Below are 23,454 nucleotides of genomic sequence, written 5' to 3'. Positions count from 1 at the left end.
GGGCAGGGGCGGCGCTGGGAGATGACTTCATCTCTGCGCCGCCTCTCTCTATGCAGTGAACAGGTCCCAGGTCGCATCGACCTGGCAACCCATTCACACTGCACCTGACCCGGTATTTAATCCAGGAATAAAACTGCTTTATTGCCGGGAAATCTTCCCAGGCCCCTTTCACACCGCAGAGCGACCTGTCTCGACTCGGCAATACACCAGGTCAATACCAGGTTATTTTTGTGGTGTGAAAGGGGTATTATTATTGTCAGTCACTACTGAATTATTTTTCTAGTATCCTGAAAGGGGTCATGCTGAATCCACACATTACGTTACAGTAAGTCAGAGTATAAAAATTAACGAAAAGGACATTTGTTCTGTTTACTTACAACGACCAGTTTATGATGTTCCCCATCACAAGCAGCACCATGCGGTCCTGGGAACATTGAGTAATTAGAACAAAATTAGATTATGAAAGGGAAGAGGGAGAAAATATGTCAAAAGTAAAATTTGCCCTGTGACCCTAATCTTAGATGGTATGCTAATACACGCAAATACAGATTTCTATCAAATAATAATAATTTAAAAAAAAGTTTTAGTTTTTCTCTTCTTAATCAGCTTCAGTATGGGAGCTGTAATTAACAATATGCTTGATCTGCTGTAGAACAGAATTGCAGACAGTCATTTTGGTATATAGTAGCATACAAGCAAATATTGGTCCACACAATGAGTATATTCCATAGCTAAACAAACCTTACAGTTTAGCCTTAATATAAAGCACAACTGTGCCCAAATAATAAACAAAAGAAGAGGCCTGTTCAAGACAAGAATGTTTGTAAATAGGATTTCCCAGTAATTATGCTTATTTCACAGACAAACCTGAAAATGTAACAAGTACATTTATATGCACACACTAGATGTTGTCCCTGACATTGCCTGTTTTTTTTCTCTTGCTTCCTTTGTCTTCAGAGGCCCCCCTACCCCCACCATCTTTATTTCCTCCTCTTACTCCATCACTCTCTTCCCTTTACCTGTCTGTTATCAGTGTATGTATATATATATATATATATATATATATATATATATATATATTTATTTTTCTTTCTTCTTCTCTGTATAAGGCCTGTGCATTCCTGTGTTTCTTTGTCCTCTCTTCTGTAAGGTTATACATTTTTGGTTGTGAAAAATGTTATGCTGTTACTGGTTCATTTTCAGAAGTGTGTGTGTGTGTGGCGGAAGAACCTGAGCCACATGCATAATGTGGGCACCACAGCACTGAAGGGGTTAACCCTCGTGCTGCGGTGCCATTTTTAAATGGACCAACTGACACTAGGTGCAGACTTTGAAATGTAATGCTGGCACCATATCTATAATAATGTAACCTGTAAAGGTTTCTGATGTGCCATCGTCCCGGACTCCAGCGACTGCGACGATTCTGTGTACCCAGGAGCCACTGCAGCCGAACACAACCAGGGCTGCAGAGCTGTGAGTGCTGACCACTGCGGACCAGGAGTCTCTCTCCCGTCACCCCAGTACTACAGAGCTCTGCTCTGGCGCCCCAGCACAACAATGCAGCGGAGTGCCGCATACAGGGGAACAGGGCTAGCAGTCTCCATGTGCGGTGGGGGGAGCAGCTGTAGCCAGGACTTAGGGCTTCACACTTGGGACCGGTTTAACTCCCGGTGCTTTAGCACTAACGGGGCTGCAAGGCTATGTGGGAGGAAGAGCAGAGCAGCCCGCTGGGGGACTGGGAAAGCAGACTCCCAGTACCGCAATATCCTGTGGTGGCGCCAAGTTTAAATGTCCCAATCGGCGCTAGGCACCAGAAGCACAAGGAAAAGTATTTTCACTGCGTGTGATTGTGCCGCAGCCCAAGGTCCACTACACTGGCAGCAGCAATGCAGCCTGTTAACAGTGTGTAAAGAGCCTTTGGGGTTAGCCAGCACCGCAGAATTACAGGGAGCAGCAGCTGAGCGCTGCAGCAGTTCAGACTGTTAACCCTCGCTGCACCAGGGGAGAGCCCCAGCCGTCCCAGACTGAAGGGCTTGGGGAGCTGGCTGGGCCCCGTAAAATACAAAGACAAATATATAAATGTTTTAAATATATATGAAGCACTGAGCCAAGAGAGCAGTCCATGAGCTGCAGTGGGGAAAGCCTGTTGCTGTGCACAGGCTCAGTGTATATTTTACAATGTAAAAAGGTTTTAAATGTATATAAAGTATACTTGCTTCTCTCCCTGGTGATCTAGGGGGAATTTGGAGCTCTCTGTGGGCTGCTGGGTCCCACTGCTCACTGCTGGGGATCTTGTCGCACATCTTGGAGCTCGGAGTCAGACTAGAGATGGTGAGCTGGGTCCCTTAGCAGATTCCTAGAAGGTTGTTTTGGAGGGAACTCCCCCCCCCCCCCCCCCCATCCCAGACATGCCGGCACCTGGGCTGTGACTATCCCGGCAGGTGGGCCAAAGCAAAGAGGAGTGACCACTTACCACGTCCATAGGGGACAATGTTAAAGGTGAGCATGCCTTGCGCATGTTAGACACATGCACTTAGCTTGACTGTGTAAAAACCATAGGGAGGAGCTATCCCGTGATATTATGTGTTGGATTAGAATAAAAAGGGGGCCTGCGAGCCCTGAGAAGTATACCTTCTGTGCCATCAAGAAGTGTTGTACTGCTGATGACCATCTGTATGCTGTACCCTCTCTGAGCAATGCTTGCAAAGGGGAAGACTATTTGAGCAATAAACCATTTGCCTTCAAGATAACGCTTTTCAACTTGCAACCAACAGGAATGTGACAAACACAGGCCCTGTTCTCAGCCTGTTTCTGCATTGAGCCAGCATCTCCAAGCTCTGCCAGTTACCATGCAGGACCTGGTCTATAGTGAGAGACCAGGAGAGTCAGCCAAAGCTAATTAGGAGGTGTGTCAGCAGCGCGTCTATGCATACAAAGCGGGAAGCAGTTCCTGGGACGGTGGTAGGACCTGGAAGGGGCAGCAAAAGAACAGCCACCCACTGTGCAGTTGGTGGAGTAAGTAACAGGTGGTTACTGACGGTAAGAGGAAGTCCCCTATTGGCCGAGGTCCCGTAAGACACAAACAAATCTGTTATCGCTCGGCCCAGGCAGTGAGGCGTATCCAGTCACAATGTGCTTTCACCATGAGGTGGTATTTGATAAGTATGGGAACTAATTGGAGATAGTGTACGTATATTATGCCGGAACGGTCAGGAAGTGATATATAAACATAGGAAGTAACTCACCACATACATTGGGGGGCTGCACTGCCTTATACAGTCCGTGTATAGAAGCTGCAGTATCCGGCGTACAATCCCAGAGTCTGTTGGTAAATGGAGATTGAGTAAAGAATACATTTGGTAAAAAAAAAGTTCCTAGGTAATAAAGATGTTGTCCCAAATAGTCAACATGACAATTACCTAGTCTCCAGCGACCCATATAATACAGCTGTGTGCTCAGAAGCAGAGTAAACAGTATGTGAATCACAGAGAAGACAATCCAGAAAATGGTATTTCCTTTCCCAAACACCTGTAGGAGAGAAGTGGGAAGTGAGAGGGAGGACTTGTATGAAAAAAATAAGAATTTACTTACCGATAATTCTATTTCTCGTAGTCCGTAGTGGATGCTGGGGACTCCGTCAGGACCATGGGGAATAGCGGCTCCGCAGGAGACAGGGCACAAAAAGTAAGCTTTTAGGATCACATGGTGTGTACTGGCTCCTCCCCCTATGACCCTCCTCCAAGCCTCAGTTAGGTACTGTGCCCGGACGAGCGTACACAATAAGGAAGGATATTGAACCCCGGTTAAGACTCATACCAGCCACACCAATCACACCGTACAACTTGTGATCTGAACCCAGTTAACAGTATGACAAACGTAGGAGCCTCTGAACAGACGGCTCACAACAAATAACAACCCGATTTTTTTGTAACAATAACTATGTACAAGTATTGCAGACAATCCGCACTTGGGACGGGCGCCCAGCATCCACTACGGACTACGAGAAATAGAATTATCGGTAAGTAAATTCTTATTTTCTCTAACGTCCTAAGTGGATGCTGGGGACTCCGTCAGGACCATGGGGATTATACCAAAGCTCCCAAACGGGCGGGAGAGTGCGGATGACTCTGCAGCACCGAATGAGAGAACTCAAGGTCCTCCTCAGCCAGGGTATCAAATTTGTAGAATTTTGCAAACGTGTTTGCCCCTGACCAAGTAGCAGCTCGGCAGAGTTGTAATGCCGAGACTCCCCGGGCAGCCGCCCAGGATGAGCCCACTTTCCTTGTGGAATGGGCCTTGACAGATTTAGGTTGTGGCAAGCCTGCCACAGAATGTGCAAGTTGAATTGTGCTACAAATCCAACGAGCAATCGTCTGCTTAGAAGCAGGAGCCCCCATCTTGTTGGGTGCATACAATATAAGCAGTGAGTCAGACTTTCTGACTCCAGCCGTTCTTGAAATATATATTTTCAATGCCCGGACCACGTCCAACAACTTGGAATCCTCCAACTCGTTAGTAGCCGCAGGCACCACAATAGGCTGGTTCAGGTGAAACGCTGACACCACCTTAGGCAGAAAATGAGGACGCGTCCGCAGTTCTGCCCTGTCCGTATGGAAAATCAGATATGGGCTCTTATATGATAAAGCCGCCAATTCTGATACTCTCCTGGCTGAAGCCAGGGCCAGTAGCATGGTTACTTTCCATGTAAGATACTTCATCTCCACCGATTTGAGCGGCTCAAACCAATGGGATTTTAGAAAATCCAAGACTACATTAAGATCCCACGGTGCCACTGGGGGCACAACCGGGGGTTGTATATGTAGTACTCCTTTTACAAAAGTCTGGACTTCAGGAACTGAAGCCAATTCTTTCTGGAAGAAAATCGACAGGGCCGAAATTTGAACCTTAATGGACCCCAATTTGAGGCCCATAGACAATCCTGTTTGCAGGAAATGTAGGAATCGACCCAGTTGAAATTCCTCCGTGGGGGCCTTCCTGGCCTCACACCACGCAACATATTTCCTCCAAATGCGGTGATAATGTTGTGCAGTCACCTCCTTCCTGGCCTTTACCAGTGTAGGAATGACCTCTTCCGGAATGCCTTTTTCCTTTAGAATTCGGCGTTCAACCGCCATGCCGTCAAACGCAGCCGCGGTAAGTCTTGGAATAGACACGGTCCCTGCTGAAGCAGGTCCCGTCCTAGAGGTAGAGGCCACGGATCCTCCGTGAGCATCTCTTGAAGTTCCGGGTACCAAGTTCTTCTTGGCCAATCCGGAGCCACTAGTATCGTTCTTACTCCCTTTTGCCGTATAATTCTCAGTACTTTTGGTATGAGAGGCAGAGGAGGGAACACATACACTGACTGGAACACCCACGGTGTTACCAGAGCGTCCACAGCTATTGCCTGAGGATCTCTTGACCTGGCGCAATACCTGTCCAGTTTTTTGTTGAGGCGGGACGCCATCATATCCACCATTGGTTTTTCCCAACGGTTCACAATCATGTGGAAGACTTCTGGATGAAGTCCCCACTCTCCCGGGTGTAGATCGTGTCTGCTGAGGAAGTCTGCTTCCCAGTTGTCCACTCCCGGAATGAATACTGCTGACAGTGCTATCACATGATCTTCCGCCCAGCGAAGAATCCTTGCAGCTTCTGCCATTGCTGTCCTGCTTCTTGTGCCGCCCTGTCTGTTTACGTGGGCGACTGCCGTGATGTTGTCCGACTGGATCAACACCGGCTGACCCTGAAGCAGGGGTTTTGCCAGACTTAGAGCATTGTAAATCGCTCTTAGCTCCAGTATATTTATGTGAAGAGACATCTCCAGGCTTGACCATACTCCCTGGAAGTTTCTTCCTTGTGTGACCGCTCCCCAGCCTCTCAGACTGGCATCCGTGGTCACCAGGACCCAGTCCTGTATGCCGAATCTGCGGCCCTCTAACAGATGAGCACTCTGCAACCACCACAGAAGAGACACCCTTGTCCGTGGCGATAAGGTTATCCGCTGATGCATCTGCAGATGCGATCCGGACCATTTGTCCAGCAGATCCCACTGAAAAGTTTGTGCGTGGAATCTGCCGAATGGAATCGCTTCGTAAGAAGCCACCATCTTTCCCAGGACTCTTGTGCATTGATGCACAGACACTGTCCCTGGTTTTAGGAGGTTCCTGACAAGTTCGGATAACTCCCTGGCTTTCTCCTCCGGAAGAAACACCTTTTTCTGAACCGTGTCCAGAATCATTCCCAGGAACAGCAGACGTGTCGTCGGGGTCAACTGAGATTTTGGAAAATTCAGAATCCACCCGTGTTGTTGCAGCACTAGTTGGGTTAGTGCTACTCCGTCTTCCAGCTGTTCTCTGGATCTTGCCCTTATCAGGAGATCGTCCAAGTAAGGGATAATTAATACGCCTCTTCTTCGTAGAAGGATCATCATTTCGGCCATTACCTTGGTAAAGACCCGAGGTGCCGTGGACAATCCAAACGGCAGCGTCTGAAACTGATAATGACAGTTTTGCACCACGAACCTGAGGTACCCTTGATGTGAAGGGCAAATTGGGACATGCAGGTAAGCGTCCTTTATGTCCAGGGACACCATAAAGTCCCCTTCTTCCAGATTCGCTATCACTGCTCTGAGTGACTCCATCTTGAACTTGAATTTTTGTATGTACAGGTTCAAAGATTTGAGATTTAGAATAGGTCTTACCGAGCCGTCCGGCTTCGGTACCACAAATAGCGTGGAGTAATACCCCTTTCCCTGTTGTAGGAGGGGTACCTTGACTATCACCTGCTGAGCAAACAGCTTGTGAATGGCTTCCAATACCGTCGCCCTGTCCGAGGGAGACGTTGGCAAAGCAGACTTTAGGAACCGGCGAGGGGGAGACTTCTCGAATTCCAACCTGTAACCCTGAGACACTACCTGTAGAATCCAGGGGTCCACCTGTGAACAAGCCCACTGTGCGCTGAAATTCTTGAGTCGACCCCCCACCGTTCCTGAGTCCGCTTGTAAGGCCCCAGCGTCATGCTGAGGGCTTTGCAGAACCCTGGGAGGGCTTCTGTTCCTGGGCAGGGGCTGCTTGCTGCCCTCTCTTACCCCTTCCTCTGCCCCGAGGCAGATATGACTGTCCTTTTGTCCGCTTGTTCTTATAGGAACGAAAGGACTGCGGCTGAAAAGACGGTGTCTTTTTCTGTTGGGAGGGGGTCTGAGGTAAAAAAGTGGATTTTCCGGCAGTTGCCGTGGCCACCAGATCCGATAGACCGACGCCAAATAATTCCTCCTCTTTATACGGCAATACTTCCATATGTCGTTTGGAATCCGCATCACCTGACCACTGTCGCGTCCATAAACTCCTTCTGGCAGATATGGACATCGCATTTACTCTCGATGCCAGAGTGCAAATATCTCTCTGCGCATCTCGCATATAAAGGAAAGCATCCTTTAATTGCTCTATAGTCAATAAAATACTGTCCCTATCCAGGGTATCAATATTTTCAGTCAGGGAATCCAACCAGACGACCCCAGCACTGCACATCCAGGCTGAGGCGATGGCTGGTCGCAGTATAACACCAGTATGAGTGTATATACTTTTCAGGGTAGTTTCCAGCCTCCTATCAGCTGGATCCTTGAGGGCGGCCGTATCAGGAGACGGTAACGCCACTTGTTTCGATAAGCGTGTGAGCGCCTTATCCACCCTAGGGGGTGTTTCCCAGCGCGCCCTAACCTCTGGCGGGAAAGGGTATAATGCTAATAATTTTTTTGAAATTAGCATTTTTCTATCTGGGTTAACCCACGCTTCATCACATACATCATTTAATTCCTCTGATTCAGGAAAAACTACAGGTAGTTTTTTCACCCCCCACATAATACCCCTTTTTGTGGTACTTGTAGTATCAGAGATATGCAAAGCCTCCTTCATTGCCGTGATCATATAACGTGTGGCCCTACTTGAAAATACGTTTGTTTCATCACCGTCGACACTAGATTCAGTGTCTGTGTCTGGGTCGACCGACTGAGGTAAAGGGCGCTTTACAGCCCCTGACGGTGTCTGAGACGCCTGGGCAGGTACTAACTGGTTTGCCGGCCGTCTCATGTCGTCAACTGATTTTTGTAATGTGCTGACATTATCACGTAATTCCATAAACAAAGCCATCCATTCCGGTGTCGACTCCCTGGGGGGTGACATCACCATTATCGGCAATTGCTCTGCCTCCACGCCAACATCGTCCTCATACATGTCGACACACACGTACCGACACACAGCAGACACACAGGGAATGCTCTTATCGAAGACAGGACCCCACTAGCCCTTTGGGGAGACAGAGGGAGAGTTTGCCAGCACACACCCAAGCGCTATAATATATATGGGAACAACCCTATATAAGTGTTGTTCCTTATAGCCGCTTAAATATATAAAAATATCGCCAAAATATGCCCCCCCTCTCTGTTTTACCCTGTTTCTGTAGTGCAGTGCAGGGGAGAGTCCTGGGAGCCTTCCTCACAGCGGAGCTGAGCAGGAAAATGGCGCTGTGTGCTGAGGAGAATAAGCCCCGCCCCCTATTCCGGCGGGCTTTTCTCCCGGAGTTTTAGACATTTGGCATGGGTTAAATACATACATATAGCCTTAATGGCTATATGTGATGTATTCTTTTGCCATAAAAGGTATTATATATTGCTGCCCAGGGCGTCCCCAGCAGCGCCCTGCACCCTCCGTGACCGTCTGGTGTGAAGTGTGTGACAACAATGGCGCACAGCTGCAGTGCTGTGCGCTACCTTCATGAAGACTGAAGAGCCTTCTGCCGCCTGTTTCCGGACCTTCAATCTTCAGCATCTGTAAGGGGGGTCGGCGGCGCGGCTCCGGGACGAACCCCAGGGTGAGACCTGTGTTCCGACTCCCTCTGGAGCTAATGGTGTCCAGTAGCCTAAGAATCCAATCCATCCTGCACGCAGGTGAGTTGAAATTCTCTCCCCTAAGTACCTCGATGCAGTGAGCCTGTTGCCAGCAGGACTCACTGAAAATAAAAAACCTAAAAAACTTTTTCTAAGCAGCTCTTTAGGAGAGCCACCTAGATTGCACCCTGCTCGGACGGGCACAAAAACCTAACTGAGGCTTGGAGGAGGGTCATAGGGGGAGGAGCCAGTACACACCATGTGATCCTAAAAGCTTACTTTTTGTGCCCTGTCTCCTGCGGAGCCGCTATTCCCCATGGTCCTGACGGAGTCCCCAGCATCCACTTAGGACGTTAGAGAAAAGCAATTAGGAAAAACATACAGGGAGTACAAAGATAAAAGGTAATGTGTAGACGTAGTGCCCAGAAAGTGTATACTAAACTAACAAAAGAAAAACAATGTGGAAAAACATCTACTAAAATAAACCATGCTGCACTGCAGGTGGGACAGATGTGACGTGCAGAGAGATTAGATGTGGGTGGGGTGTGTTCAAACTGTGTACATTTGATTTATTACGGAGTGCCGCCTTTGGAACCAATATTACGATGTACTGCCTCAGGGTAGAACGATTGGAAGGCATGTACTTACCACACCGAGGACGGAGAAGAAGATGACAATGGCTAGACAGGCATAGGCACTGTAAGCACTGGCATTAATATCTGGATGCCTTTTCTGATACAACTTCAACATACACAGACCAGCAATCATATACATAAAGGAGGTGTCTACAGGAGAAAGAGGACAAGAGATGAAACATGTAGGATCAAAATGAAATAAACAAGATTATGTTAAATGTCTGGAGTTCAGAGGAAAATATAGCAAAGGTGAATAGGTGAAGGTGAGTCGGTAGAATGGATGAAGGATGAATGGATGGGGTGGGTGAAGGATGAATGGGAGAAGGTGACTTGATGGAGTGGGTGAAGGATGAATGGCGTGGGTGAAGGATGAATGGCTGGAACGGGTAAAAGCAAATGGCTGGAACGGGTAAAGGCAAATGGCTGGAACAGGATGCAGTTATATTCCGGCTGTAGGGATCCTGGCAGTTAAGGATACAGACGCCGAAATCCTGACAGCAGACAATGTCGGCAGCCGGAATTCCGAAGTACCAGATCTATTCCAGGGCTAGTTCACGGCACCCATAATGTGGGAATAGATCCTGTAGCGAGCGCAGTGAGCCACTGAGCCCGCAGCATGGCGAGCACACTTGGGAACTCTTACCTCTGGCATCCTGCCCAACGGGATTATGTATGTAACTTGCTGGAATGGGTAAAGGTGAATGGATGGAATGGGGGGGTGGAAGACGAATGGATGGAATGGGGGGGTGGAAGACGAATGGATGGAATGTGGGGAAGACGAATGGATGGAATGTGGGGAAGACGAATGGATGGAATGTGGGGAAGACGAATGGATGGAATGTGGGGAAGACGATTGGGTGGACACTTACCAAACTGGAAGTTGGTGTAGTTTGGGCACACATGGTAACATGCACTGAGGAGTCCCTCCATCATAAGAGCAGTGCCCATAGCATAGAACACACCGAAGTGCTTAGGGATCCCACATTCCTGGGCATGGAAGTGAAAAGGATTGATCAAGACTCACAGAGGGAAACTAAACCTAATTATCCAGCAACTTCCCATTACCACTCTCACACATAATTGGTAGCTACAAAGGTTTCCTCTTATGGCCACATCTTACCTCCAGCTGTCCCCTGGTGTATATGCGGCTGTGGGTATGACTGAGTTCTCTCTGTAGTACAATGATGAGGAACAGCAACCCCAACATGATGTAGCCCAAGTTGCTGAGAATGTTGTTAAATGCACTAAAAGGGATAAAATAATAATACCAGACATAAGAATAAAGGGTGATCAGATTGGAAGGTAGGTGACGCATCAGCAGATAATGGGACACATCTTGGCCAGTGTCAGTCTTCTATTCGTCATCTAAATTAACAGTTTGACTAATCTGTGCTTTAAATCTTTTATAATGACTTCTCCAGACTAATTATTTCTACCACACCCTACACCTTGTAATGAAGTGGGGAATATCTTGGACGTTAGACAATTACCAACAAAGGAAAAAAAACATAGGCAATAATCAGTATGGGCCGCCAGACTGTATAAGCACTTGCTGCAAGGACTCCAATGAGTCATTAATGGACAGTAATAATCTAGGTGGAAGGTTTTCCTAGGTGGTATAATCCTTTATATAATAATCTGTATACAAAAGGATACGTTCCGACCTATTCAATAGGGGCTGATTTTTTCCCCGACAAGTCGGGAATTACCGACATGTCGGAAAACACGTGGATTGGTGGAATAGACGCCGATCCACTTGCTTCTGTCGGAAATGGGGCCAAATCCGACAGGTTCTGGCCCCCTTTCCGACAAACTCAATCCGACTTGAAAACAAGTCGGATTGAGGTGAGGAGAGGTGCTGCGGCGGAGCAGAGATCGACGGCCAGCAGGGGGCATTTCTGCGGCGGCCGCGATCTCTGCTCCTCCCCCGCCACCCGCAGCACCTCTCTCCCTGCAGCGCCTCCCCCCACCACTCCACACATGTCCCCCGCAGCCAGCCCCTCCCGCTCTCGGATGCCGATCTCTGCTCCCATGGCCGCTGCTGTCAGCAGCGGCCTGACAGGATCCTGTGTATGGCCAAATCCGACAGTTGGATTTGGCCGTCCATTGAATAGGGGTTATCGGACCATTCCGACAACTGCATGTCGGAATGGATCCGACTCTTACTGAATATACCCCTTTATGGTAAATACCATCTTTGCACGGATCCAGATTCCGGCAGCAAGCATTCAGTGCGTGCACACAGTGAAAGCAGCTGTCCAATGGTACTGTCAGTAAGGACTGCTAGTGAGAGTAGTGATGTAATAGTCCTTAGGATCCGTAAAGCAGGATGTCAGATGGAGCAGGATGGTATCAGTAAGGTCCAAAATAATCCCGATAGTGCAGTGGTTCTCAAACATGGTCCTCAGGACCCCACACAGTGCATGTTTTGCAGGTAACCCAGCAAGTGCACAGGTGTATTAATTACTCACTGACACATTTTAAAAAGGTCCACAGGTGGAGCTAATTATTTCACTTGTGATTCTGTGAGGAGACCTGCAAAACATGCACTGTGTTATAGTGTATGATAGTGCTGTAGAAAAACAGTGATGCGTTTCATAACTACTGAAACTTCATTATCTCCCGACAAATCACCAAGGGGTCTATTCATGAAGCAGTGAAAAGTGTATATGTCAGCCAGTGGAGAAGTTGCCCATGGCAACCAATCAGCATTGAAGTAACATTTATAATTTGTATACTATACAATTGTACGGAGCAGCTGATTGGTTGCCATGGGCAATTTCTTCACTGGCTCACACAATCTGGCTGACATATACTGATTATTAACAAAGGTCCTGATCTGCTTTGAATGTTCAGAAATACATACGGACTTTCACTCGTACTCAGAATTGCAGGCATCAAAGTGCACGCAGCGCCGCTATAAATCTCCTACTGGAAGTAGCTATCATCACTGCCATTTGCACAAAGGAAATCAGATGGCCTGCAATTCCACCTACACACCCTCAGGACAATTATGCTACATGTGAACAGAGGCAGAACTCTGGGAGGCAATGGAGTCAGCTGCCGCCGGGCTCCTCCTTTGAAGGGGGGCACCTCTCCTCCTGTTCCGTGTGTTCAGCGACATTAATCAATTAAGTTAATTGACAGCAGCCAGTATCTCCTCCGTAGTCAACTTCCCCACTAGTTACTACACCTTACAAATCACACCCTCTTTATTATAGATATATTGGAAGCAGACACCTTACTAATATTTGCTCCTATAAAGAAAACATGAGAATTCTAACTATATGAAGTTATTTCTCTGACAATTACACATAACTTCATATAGTTAGAATTCTCATACTTCCTATGCAAGAGCAGATATCTCCATCAGTAAGGTGCCTGCTTCCAGTGTAATAGGTTGTGGGTTCTAATCCTGGAGATGACACTTGCAAATTAATTGTCAGAGAAATAATCAGCATTGTGAGTGACTGAGCAGATCTATATAGTGTGTGGTTGGACCCCTACATAGATCTGCCTAGTTGCAACAGTTTTGTAGTAGCTTCATATAGTTAGAATTAGAGATGAGCGGGATTCGGTTTTACTAGGTGTTACTCGATTCTCAAAACGGCATTTTATTGGCTCACAAATGATATATAGGGGGGGGGGGCACCAATTTTTTTTATCTTGCCTCCGGGCAACGGGGATAAACTTACGCCACTGCATGTGAACGCCCAGTTACATCCACTCAGCCACAAGTGGAGATGCACAAAACACTGACTATTCATTAGCTGTTCCAAGTTGCATATTCTTAACTACCAAATCTGCTCAGTTTGAAAATACATGCAAGACCCGTCCGCAACACTGACTAGTGTGCAACTCTGATTCAGTCCGGATGCTACTGGCCAACATGCTGCAATTCCCACATTCCGTCAGAGCAGAGTACCTGAGAGATCCGAGGGGATGAGCACACAGGAAGTTATAATAGCAAATGTCCTGGTTCCCGGTTACATTCACCACCTGCAGAGAAGCAGAGAACTAATGTGCCATGTTCAGGTGATTCACTAATAATAGCGATATAAATGTGGTTATATTGTCTCACCGTCTGGTAAGTTATAACAAGCTGTACAACAGGCAGGGCGTAGAACACGGCTATTGTAGAGATATTCCTGCACAGGAGACACAAAATGAGAAGATTGGGATGTGCACAGGAAGGAGGAGGAAAGGAATTCTGAAGAGAAACCGTATTTGTTTATCATAGCATGCTACTCTATGGGGTGCTAATATGCAAGGTCTTGGGAAACCGGCTGTTCTCTAGCTAGGACTCTCAGCCAGCTAACACGCATGCTTGCATACATACACATTAGACTACATGGAACATAGGAAATTTGGTGGTTTGGCTTTGTGAATTGTTGCTTTCCAGTGTAGTTATGCCCGTTTTGCTTTTAATATCACTGCAATTTTAAATGTCAAGCTTAAACACGATGAAAGGTAGCGACTTGCAAAAGCCCAGCTAAGTAAACTTACCTCATAGTCTGTGATTTAGGCTTCCCTCACCACAACATAATATCCCACCCTGCCACCACTTCTCACACACTGTTACTACCTCCTACAAGATCACTCACTACACCTGTCTCCTTTAACATCATGTATTGCTGTGAATATTCTGATGTTCTAATTGGTTAAAAGCTGTTTCAGTCCTGACCAAATAAAGAACTGTGAAATAAATAGGCAAATAAGAAACAAAACATACAGGCAGATTTATTAAGCCTGGTGAAGTGATAAAGTGGAAGGTGATAAATGACCAGCCAATCAGGTCCTAACTGCCATGTCACAGGCTTGGTTTGAAAAATGACAGGTAGGGGCTGATTGTCTGGCGCTTTATCACCTTCCACCTTATCCCTTCACCAGGCTTAATAAATCTGCTCCACAGTATTTTACATATATTACAGTGATACAGTACCAAACTCCAAATTAGGAAAAATCACAATGCAGTAGGCTTAAGGTGTGCACTGATCTAGAAATCATTACTCTTCGTAAGAAAGCATTGGGAACCTTCGACTGCATCTAATTTCTCCATGGTTACCAAAACATATGTTACCCACGCACCATGACCTTGTACATATATACAATGTTCTCACCAGAAATAGATTTGGTACTTTTTCCGGATCACACGCTTGTCTTTCCTTGCTAGGTCAGCAACACATAAATACTTCTAAAAAAGATAAAAAGTTTAGGCAAGAAGTTTAATAGCCACAGGGAATATTATTCATTATTAATTAACAGTTTCTTACATAGAGCAGCATATTCCGTTGCACTTTCCAATTGGAATATACATACAGTATCACACATTACTTCTCACAGCCATGGAGACGTCTTAGAAACATGAAATATATCATCATATGCGCATTTTATTACAAGTCATATTTGTCCTCACAAACTCTGGTCCTATTATATGTGCCTTATCTAATATTGGACTAAAATAGGAGGCTTTATCACATTGGTCAATCAGCACTTGGGCAAAGTGGCCGTTTCACATAAGGCTGACCATCATTCAGAGCACTAGTAGTGTCACGCAGGTGTGGCTCAGTGGAGTGGAGGATGTGCTGGATGCAGAGACCGTAAAGCAGCAGCTCGATAGGTAGGAAGTGATGCAGGAAAGAACGGACATGGCCACAGGAGTGAAAGCGTATGCAGAAGGAGGTGACCAAAGGAGTCACAGAGATGCAGAAAGATCTACAAGGAGGAGGAGGAGGAGTACCAAGGAATGACCCTAAGGGACCTATTTATCAAGCAAATACTATATTTGCCTTAATCACAAATGACTGATCTGCATGATTAAGGCACATTTTAGTAAAAGGGTCATTACCAATATTTAAAGCAGGAGAGATCACTTATCTCCTACTTACAAAAATATACCACTCAGTACCGCCGTCCCTATCATTTCCCATGGGGACGGTGAACCGCTGTATTTTACCAGGCTCTGAACAGCTATGCTTTCTGGAGCTTGGCCCCAATAGCGAATGGCATTGGGCAGTGTGAACTCTAGGCGGCTCTGTAGCTGGAGAGAGGATCTTTGGATCTCTCCCCAGCAGTCCATGTTTGAGCATTAGGCAGAAAGGTGATAGCATAAGCGATTGCTATACTTTCCGCTCTTCCCTGGGACAGGCACATTTTTCTCAATGGAAGGTTGGGGGAAGAAGTCCACATTCAGGATAATCTGGAACAATCTGAGACAGCGGTTTCCTCCATCAGCCAGGCCTCAAGCGAGTGACTTTTTTGCGGAAACCCGGTGCAGCCTTCAGCCAGCATAATTCCAGACACTGACAGACTCCATGCCACAGAGAATGGGCAATCAGATGCTGGCCACATGTGGGTGCCCAATGCCCTATTAACCCCTTAGCTTTCATGGCTTCTCTCACCCCTGTGCTGAGGCTATGTTGGCAGTTTTGTGCTAGTCACATTCCAACATTAATATCAGTGATTTATCCGTACAGTAACCACACACACATTATACCATGTCTGTATCAGAGGACTTTGGATGTCCAGAAAATAGTCATTGTTTATACTGTGTATCCTCAAAAGACAGAGAAAATAAGACCAAAGAATACTTGTTTAAAGAAACTGCCTAAAAGCAAATCTGCATTTCTAATCACCACCAAGAAATACTTTGCGGTTCTTGCATTGGCAATAATCTTCCTTTCAAAAACAAAAGAATACAGGAATTGGCTGCATATATGCGGCAGCACAGCACCTATACAGCCGCCCCTACAGATTCTTCTGGAATAAGCCAGATCTCTGCGTACGCTCAGCTTTGAAATGTTCCCAATCCCATCTCCACACTCAAAGCACACGCACCTCACTGTGCCAAGTCACACCCATATAGCTGCAACTTAAATGCATGAGCTTGAATAGCTTGCAGATCCGTGGAAATGCAAATCTATGCATAGTGCATACCCAGTGCAAAACATATGCCCGCTGGGATTGCGATTCTGAATCGGGACCTAAAGGTGTAGGAATAGTATTGTGGCCCAACAAGCCATTCCAATTTGAAGAGAAAACATCATATGAGGGATCAACAGTGTTTAGTAATGCCAGGATGGGGAGGTCTGGTCACTGGAACGTCCCATCTCTGGACTTACCGCTTGTGTAGTGTAGGGTGCTAATGTCTGGTGACCACCAGACAACAACTATGGGACCACTGTTTGAACGAGAGGGCTCTCCTCTTTCTAACAAGGGTGTTCACAAATGTGCAGATGGCAGAGCTTGAGTATGTTACATGCCCTACCTCTTTCCCTTGGTTGCTACTAGTATTTCTGTAGCGCTGGGTGATACTGTCCAGTGATCACCAGACAAAACCACTAAGAGGTCTTATGGTTTTAAAGGAGGGGATTCCCTTTTAAATGGGGGTACCCTGGACATTGATGAAGACATAATGTGTCCTCCCCTCATTCCTTGGCGGTTAACTTTGAGATCAGTGTTTCAGCTGTTAGGGGGGCAGCTTAATGAATACTGCCAGAGACATAAAAAATGGTATATAGGTAAAGTTCCTAATGAGCTGTAAACACAATAAGATGAACTCGCTTTCATAGAAGGCTTCCAGAGTGGATATTCTGCGGCAATGAAGCATAATTCCCAAGTCCTCTGCACTCACGTCAGGTTTCTTTATTTTCAGAATATCTGCTTTAACTTAATACTAAAACACTGCACAGAAAACAGCAGATAGAAAAAAACAGCTTAAAATGACAAGTTCAATCTGCCACATTACATTTAATTGACAAAGGAGCCTGCTTTCCCTGTAAGGTCAGTACAGCCTCTGGGGACATATCTGGCTTCTCTTAATTCTGAGCATACGCCATCATCTTTCATATTGTATGTTCTCTTATCAGTCTGGTCAGCTCACCTTAGTTCTGATAACGTTCTTATCAGACTCTATGTCAGTCAGTGTGTCATAGTCATCCTCCTCAACAGAGCTCAACGACTCCAACCGTGGACGAGACACAAGATTCTCAAGAGATCGGTCTGTGGAGAAAAGTCACCAGTTAGCATCTCATATACTAGAGATTAGGGATGTGTCGCACACAGGAAACACCACCACTGGCAATCACATGCTCTCCTATATACCTTTCACAGCTTACACCAGAGGCAGAGGGTTAAGCCTGGTCTCTCTCTGGGAATTGCTCACCGAGTAGACTTACCATACCATCACTTTAAACCAGGACGCTCATGGATTACACCGATTCTGTGGCTGATTAAATCCAGGTGAAATGCAGGCTTGAAATCAGCCAGCCACAGAACCCGTGTAATTCTCTAGCGTCCCAGTTTATAGGGATAGTATGGTAAGCCTGTAACTGAGCATGTTTTCCAGGTGTCCTCGCAGGATCATAGGTAGCACTGGATATTTAAAAATCAGTCAGTCATTAATGCGCCTGAGCTCTCGATAGGATATGTGGAAAATATGAACTGTATTAGGGACCGGAGCAGCAACAAACATAGTCCACTTGAAAGCCATCACCGTCCATGAACGCACGCCTATCCTGCTCTGTGTAATACTATGATGTGCATACAGTAAGCACTGGCCGTTTCATCACAGTGCTGGGAATAGCACTAACATACAGAAGGATCACATAGATCAGACAGCCACTTAAAGACCAAGAGACCTACAAGTTGCTTTGTAATAAGAAAATAACATTTAGAATTATATAGGTAAATGCTATGTAAGCTTTTAGAAGTTAGAATAGATGTGAAAATGTAAGAAGAATGCCATGTGGTCAGTAAAGTTCTTGCCTAACCTTCCTGAACATCCCTGTATAGAGGTCACAGAAGAAAGCCTTGCACTGTGGTAGGCAACCTCACATACGCTGATAGCTGACAGCTCATAGTCAAGGTGATTCCATCAGTGTGCATGAGGTAAGACTGCAGCTCCTGTGTATTCTATCAGAAGACACTACGCACCTTATGCATACTGTACACTACACTCCCCTTGTCTGGTCCCTGCTCTGTCCTTTCCTACACAGATTATTACAACATTTATCCACCTGGTCACATCACTTCATTATTCTGAAACACACTTTCAGACAGCAACAACAATTTACAAGCTGGCGATCATCTAATTAACCAGAATCAGAGCATGAATTGAAGATGGAATTTGGGTGCACTGAGATAGCTGTGGCAGAAGTGTGCATCACTGACCCACCTCTATACTCTCAGTCCCCCGCATTTGAATCACACACAGATCTAGGCTGCATTACACATGGTCAGTTTGCCTTCTATGTACATTCACCATAAAACTTGCCCAACATAATGCTACCATTGGAATAAATGTCTAGCAGTTATGATAGTGGACACTTTGGGGCTGATGCGGAGGGAGCACTATGGCGGACTGCGTAGCTTATCTTGTTGGAGATAGGTTAGCGCAAGCCCAGGGGTGCAACCACACGCATAGGTGATTCCAGCACTCATGACTGCTGTGCTTAGAGAAGCAGAATAGGGGAGGGAAAAGGCTTAGTACAGTAGGGGACGTATTCACACAACTGCAGGCACATGCTGACTTGGACACGTATAATAATACGTATATCTTATCTGAGATATACAAATTATTTGTGGGTGGGCAGAGGGAGGCACAAATACACCGATGATGAGGATGAAGATGTCTAAGCATACAGGTGACGTAGATATTCATGCTGTGTTAGGTTTTTTTAGAGTTTTATTGGTGCCTAAATGTGAATGCGTATTTTGCTGGTAATGCATATGGTTAAAATTATAGGCGAAAGCGTATGTGAGGAAGGTTGCGGTCACGTGACCGCCGCTCGGGATCCCAGAGGTCACCATAAACCCGAGGAGGCATGTTTGGCATATATTCAGGGCACACATACTACCTGTGCTGACCTGCGTGCATACTGCAATAGCACAAGCTTTGTTACTGGAGGCATTTTACTCATGCAATTTGTTGAGCAATTCTCTGCATTAGCTTCTCGATGTATTATTAGTATATTGGAAATTTCTATTACTGTATTAGCACTTAAATGTATAAATCTGTCATATAAACAGCAATACCACTGTTTGGACAAAACTAACCACTTGCATTCCTCCGAGTCCCTGTAAAAGAACTGATGGACACTTCTGCCAGTATCAGGAGACACATACGTAGTGTAGGATTATTGCTGCACAGGACAGCACGATTAGACAATCTGTAGAACCAGAGGACAGTCTTGTTGGTCTTACATTCCCTCTCTTCTTCTATAGTTACCCTGATTCACACAATCCCTTTAAAACCATTTGGAATTTATTATCAGTCACAGTATGGAAAGCCGTCTGGCAGGATCCCGACGTTTAAAATACAGACGTCGGGCTCAAGACTGCGAAGAAGCAGACAGGGGTGAATAAGGGGTACTATACCCTACCCGCTGCCTAACCCTAATCTCCCCCTTAGTGCCTAAACCTAACCTCCTGTCCCCACTGCCTAAACCTAACCCTCCCGGGCGGCAGCCTGTCCCTAACCCTCGAAGAGGGGTGCCTAACCCAAACCTCCCCTGCCACTGCCTAACCCTAACCTGCAGCCTAAACCTAACCCCCCCGCCCCCCACGGCTTACCTCCTCAGCGGCGCGGTGTGAGGATGTTCGGCATTCCAGGTGTTGGGATTCAGACATCAGGATGCTGGTGTCGGCATTCCGAATAGTGTCGGGATTCCAGCGTTGGTAATCTGACTGGCGGGATCCTGACTGCATCCCACATGCAGTATATGCATCTTTGCATTGCCAATGCAAACATACTTGCAGAACATCGGCAAGTAATGCTTACATTACACAATACAGACTTTTACACCTCTACATAAGGCTGTAACCCACTAACCTAATACAGACAGATGACCTTTCTTTGTACCCATGATAATCTTTACCATTTATTTGCTAAAACCTTTTGCTAATTAAGCTCCATACATTTAGGGACTATTAGATTAAAAAAAAAAAAATACACCACGGGTAAAATAAGCAAGTTTCCCAACCTCCCAATGACTGCCCTGAATACTTACACTCCTTCAGTCACTCAACCCAAATGGTCTTGCACATACCACCCAACACCTAATAATAATAATATACCACACACACATACAGACGGTCTCTGGTTCTCTCAAGACTGTGACCATGGAAGTTTTATTAGGTATAACAGATTTGTGTAATCCTATGAAATACCGCTGATAGGCCGCTGGAGAGCAAACACGTAGCGGCGTTTGAACTTTTCCTGACCTTGAGAATGAGAAATGATACATTAGGCAGAACACAGAAGACAGAATGATAGTGGTCTGACCTAAATATCATTAATTGCGCAGCAAATAGAGATGGGTGCTGAACTAGACCAGATTTATTTTTACAAATGAAATCACATACAAATCATTATTATATTAATATAACACAAAATAAATGAAAGGACAAAGACAGTATATAGACACATTAGGGAAGATTCAATTAAGCGTGGAAGCCGCCCAAACCAGTAACGATGGCATCTGTGTGTTAACAGACAGAGGCGGAGAGCTGTGAGCAGAATCAGTCCGCCATACTATGTGGAATATCTCACAAACCAAGCTACGGATGGCAGTTTCTGTTCAATTAAATCTGCCCCATTGTAAGCCAATATGGTACAGTATCAGGAACTGCAAAACTTAATCTGAGCCCAGCTAACCAATTAGAACAGGCCTGGCCATACTGTGGCTCTCCAGCTGCTGTGAAACTACAGGTCCCATCATGCCTTGAGACAGTTTTGCTATGTGACAAGGCATGTTGGGATGTGTAGTTTCACAACACCTGGCAGCCACAGGTTGACCAGGCCTGAATTAGAAGAACCAGTGATTACTCGTTTTCTTTAAACTGTGCTAAAGCAGAATAAAATATAGATTTGATTAACTTTAGTATGTAAAACATAAAAGGCTTAAAATGTACTCAGACACATTAGAAATATTGACTTTTATTTTGGTACCAATCACATACATACAAAAGCATTATCATACACACAGATGTGACACACATGAACAGAGACCCATAGTTACCCATATAACCGTACGGGGCCTCGGCTGATGACACCAGACTGTCTGTACCATCCTCTGGACTGGCAACTGAACTGTTCTCAGCTGTACAATGGAGGGGAAAATATATATTAAGAAAATTGAAAGAGGTCGTTGGAAGAAAAGTCAAACTTCAGGGTTAGAAATGATTTAGCACTATTTGAATTGGGTTAGGTATGGCTGTTTGACAGTTAAAATGTGGAAAAGCAGAAAGGGGAACACGGTAACCCAACATGCTGGCATGCCTGTACTGTGCTGTATGGCATCGTGACCATGTCGGTCTGACATGATTAGTCATTGAACCTTTAATGTCCGGATTAGACTACTAAAGGAGACAATGCTGTATAATGCAGCACTAGCACGTCAGCATGTCAGGTTCCATATACCACTGAGTTCCTTCTGTTTGTTGATTAACTACATCCCTTTGAATCTTTCCCGGTAGAGATCAGGAACCCTGTATCAACTATGCTGGTCTATGGTACAAGCATCCAGTGAAGTGTGGCAGTGATCTGGTGAATGAGAGAGTATGTACCACTATTGGGAGATTTAGGGTGCAGTTCTGCTGTCTAAACATGGGTGCTAACGCATTCCCATTACCTTGGCATCGCCTAGAATCTAGTTGACTCACTTGGATGAGAGAGTGCACAGAAAATTAGTTTAGTTAGGGAAGTATTTTTTTTACACTGAACATTGTATAAGTTAAGTTTTATCTATTTCTTCAAGAGTGTCCCAACAAAGAGTCCTTCTCTTTCTCCTTGTATAAGCTGTACTAATCTACTGACTCTGGGTGCACCACCGACTTAATGATTAACTGTGTTTCACAGTACTATCTCTACTGTCTGTATTGGACCTTTTCGCTCTGTTTTGAGCTGTAGTCCACTATTGGTCACTGTGTGGAACTTACCCCCCTACTGAATATAGCAATAATTTAAATACTACATTAAAGACAATGAGGTCTATGTACCAAGACTTAGCGAGAGATAAAGTACCAACTAATCAGCTCCTAACTACCACGTTGCAGGATGTGTTTGAAAAATGTCAGTTAGGAACTGGTTGGTTGGCACTGTATCTCCCTCCACTTTCTCTCCCCCAATGTAACCACAGCTTCAAAAATGCAAAACAAGAACATTTTCATAACTCAAAGGGAGAAGGTATCATACGTTTGGAAGACTATAATAAACCAAGCAACGTTCTATTATACCGAAACACCAAATCAAACATTAAACTAAAAATAAAGATAATTTTACACATTATTTTCCTGTAAAGTCTTGTCTAATTGCTGAGGTTCAGTGAGCAATAATCTGCACAAGTTAATGTAACCGTGAACCCGTGGACAAATCATTATGGTAACAGGTACACCACTTCAGTATTAGCCGTCACAAAGCCATAACCATCGGTAACCAAGAGAAATCCCTGTCAAGCAATAAGATACTGTAGGCTGATAATTATTAATGTACAAAGGAGAACGTTATTTATGTGAACGTTATATACGGTTTGTCAAGCTTCCAAAACCACTGCAAACATTGGGCTTAATTCAGAGAGATATGCAAACCCGACGGTTTATGTACATCTCTGATGCTGTTGTATCTGCGCAAATGCAAGCCAATGCCCCAAAAATGACGCAGCTGAGCAGATACTGCATGCTCTGGCGCAGCAGCAGATCACAAAAGCCAGCAGGGGGCAGCTCTCTATTACAGACACTTCCTGCTGATTTTGCGTAATTTAGCACAACCTCTGCATACAAAGACACAGCAGCTGTTGTTACATTGCCCATCTCTGAATCAGGCTCATTGTGTGTGTATATACATTTCTGTTTCAGCCACTTTGTTGAATTGGAATTGTTGCAAAACTCAACATTTGCTCCAGCTCCAGTTGGCTTCACATTTTCCTAAACCAATCACCA

General features: G+C 45.5%; 1 protein-coding gene across 5 annotated transcripts in view; it reads right to left on the bottom strand.

Annotated features, from left to right (window-relative positions):
- Positions 1–23,454, bottom strand: part of SIDT2 (SID1 transmembrane family member 2) — a 106,918-nt gene that overhangs the window by 9,672 nt on the left and 73,792 nt on the right. For 4 of the 5 annotated variants that reach the window (XM_063943304.1, XM_063943301.1, XM_063943303.1 and 1 more), the window contains 11 exons: positions 21,537–21,617; positions 17,399–17,517; positions 14,637–14,710; positions 13,598–13,664; positions 13,442–13,515; positions 10,637–10,760; positions 10,386–10,503; positions 9,530–9,666; positions 3,420–3,528; positions 3,246–3,322; positions 378–424 (listed from right to left, as the gene is read on the bottom strand). In XM_063943304.1, the coding sequence (XP_063799374.1) occupies positions 378–424; positions 3,246–3,322; positions 3,420–3,528; positions 9,530–9,666; positions 10,386–10,503; positions 10,637–10,760; positions 13,442–13,515; positions 13,598–13,664; positions 14,637–14,710; positions 17,399–17,517; positions 21,537–21,617 (1,027 nt within the window). Of the gene's footprint in view, positions 1–377; positions 425–3,245; positions 3,323–3,419; positions 3,529–9,529; positions 9,667–10,385; positions 10,504–10,636; positions 10,761–13,441; positions 13,516–13,597; positions 13,665–14,636; positions 14,711–17,398; positions 17,518–20,685; positions 20,740–21,536; positions 21,618–23,454 lie in introns of all 5 variants that reach the window. The other variant, XM_063943305.1, reaches the window with a different exon arrangement.

Source organism: Pseudophryne corroboree, chromosome 10 (assembly GCF_028390025.1).
Source record: "Pseudophryne corroboree isolate aPseCor3 chromosome 10, aPseCor3.hap2, whole genome shotgun sequence".
Lineage (NCBI taxonomy): Eukaryota > Metazoa > Chordata > Amphibia > Anura > Myobatrachidae > Pseudophryne > Pseudophryne corroboree.
This window is presented reverse-complemented; position numbering and strand designations above follow the sequence as displayed.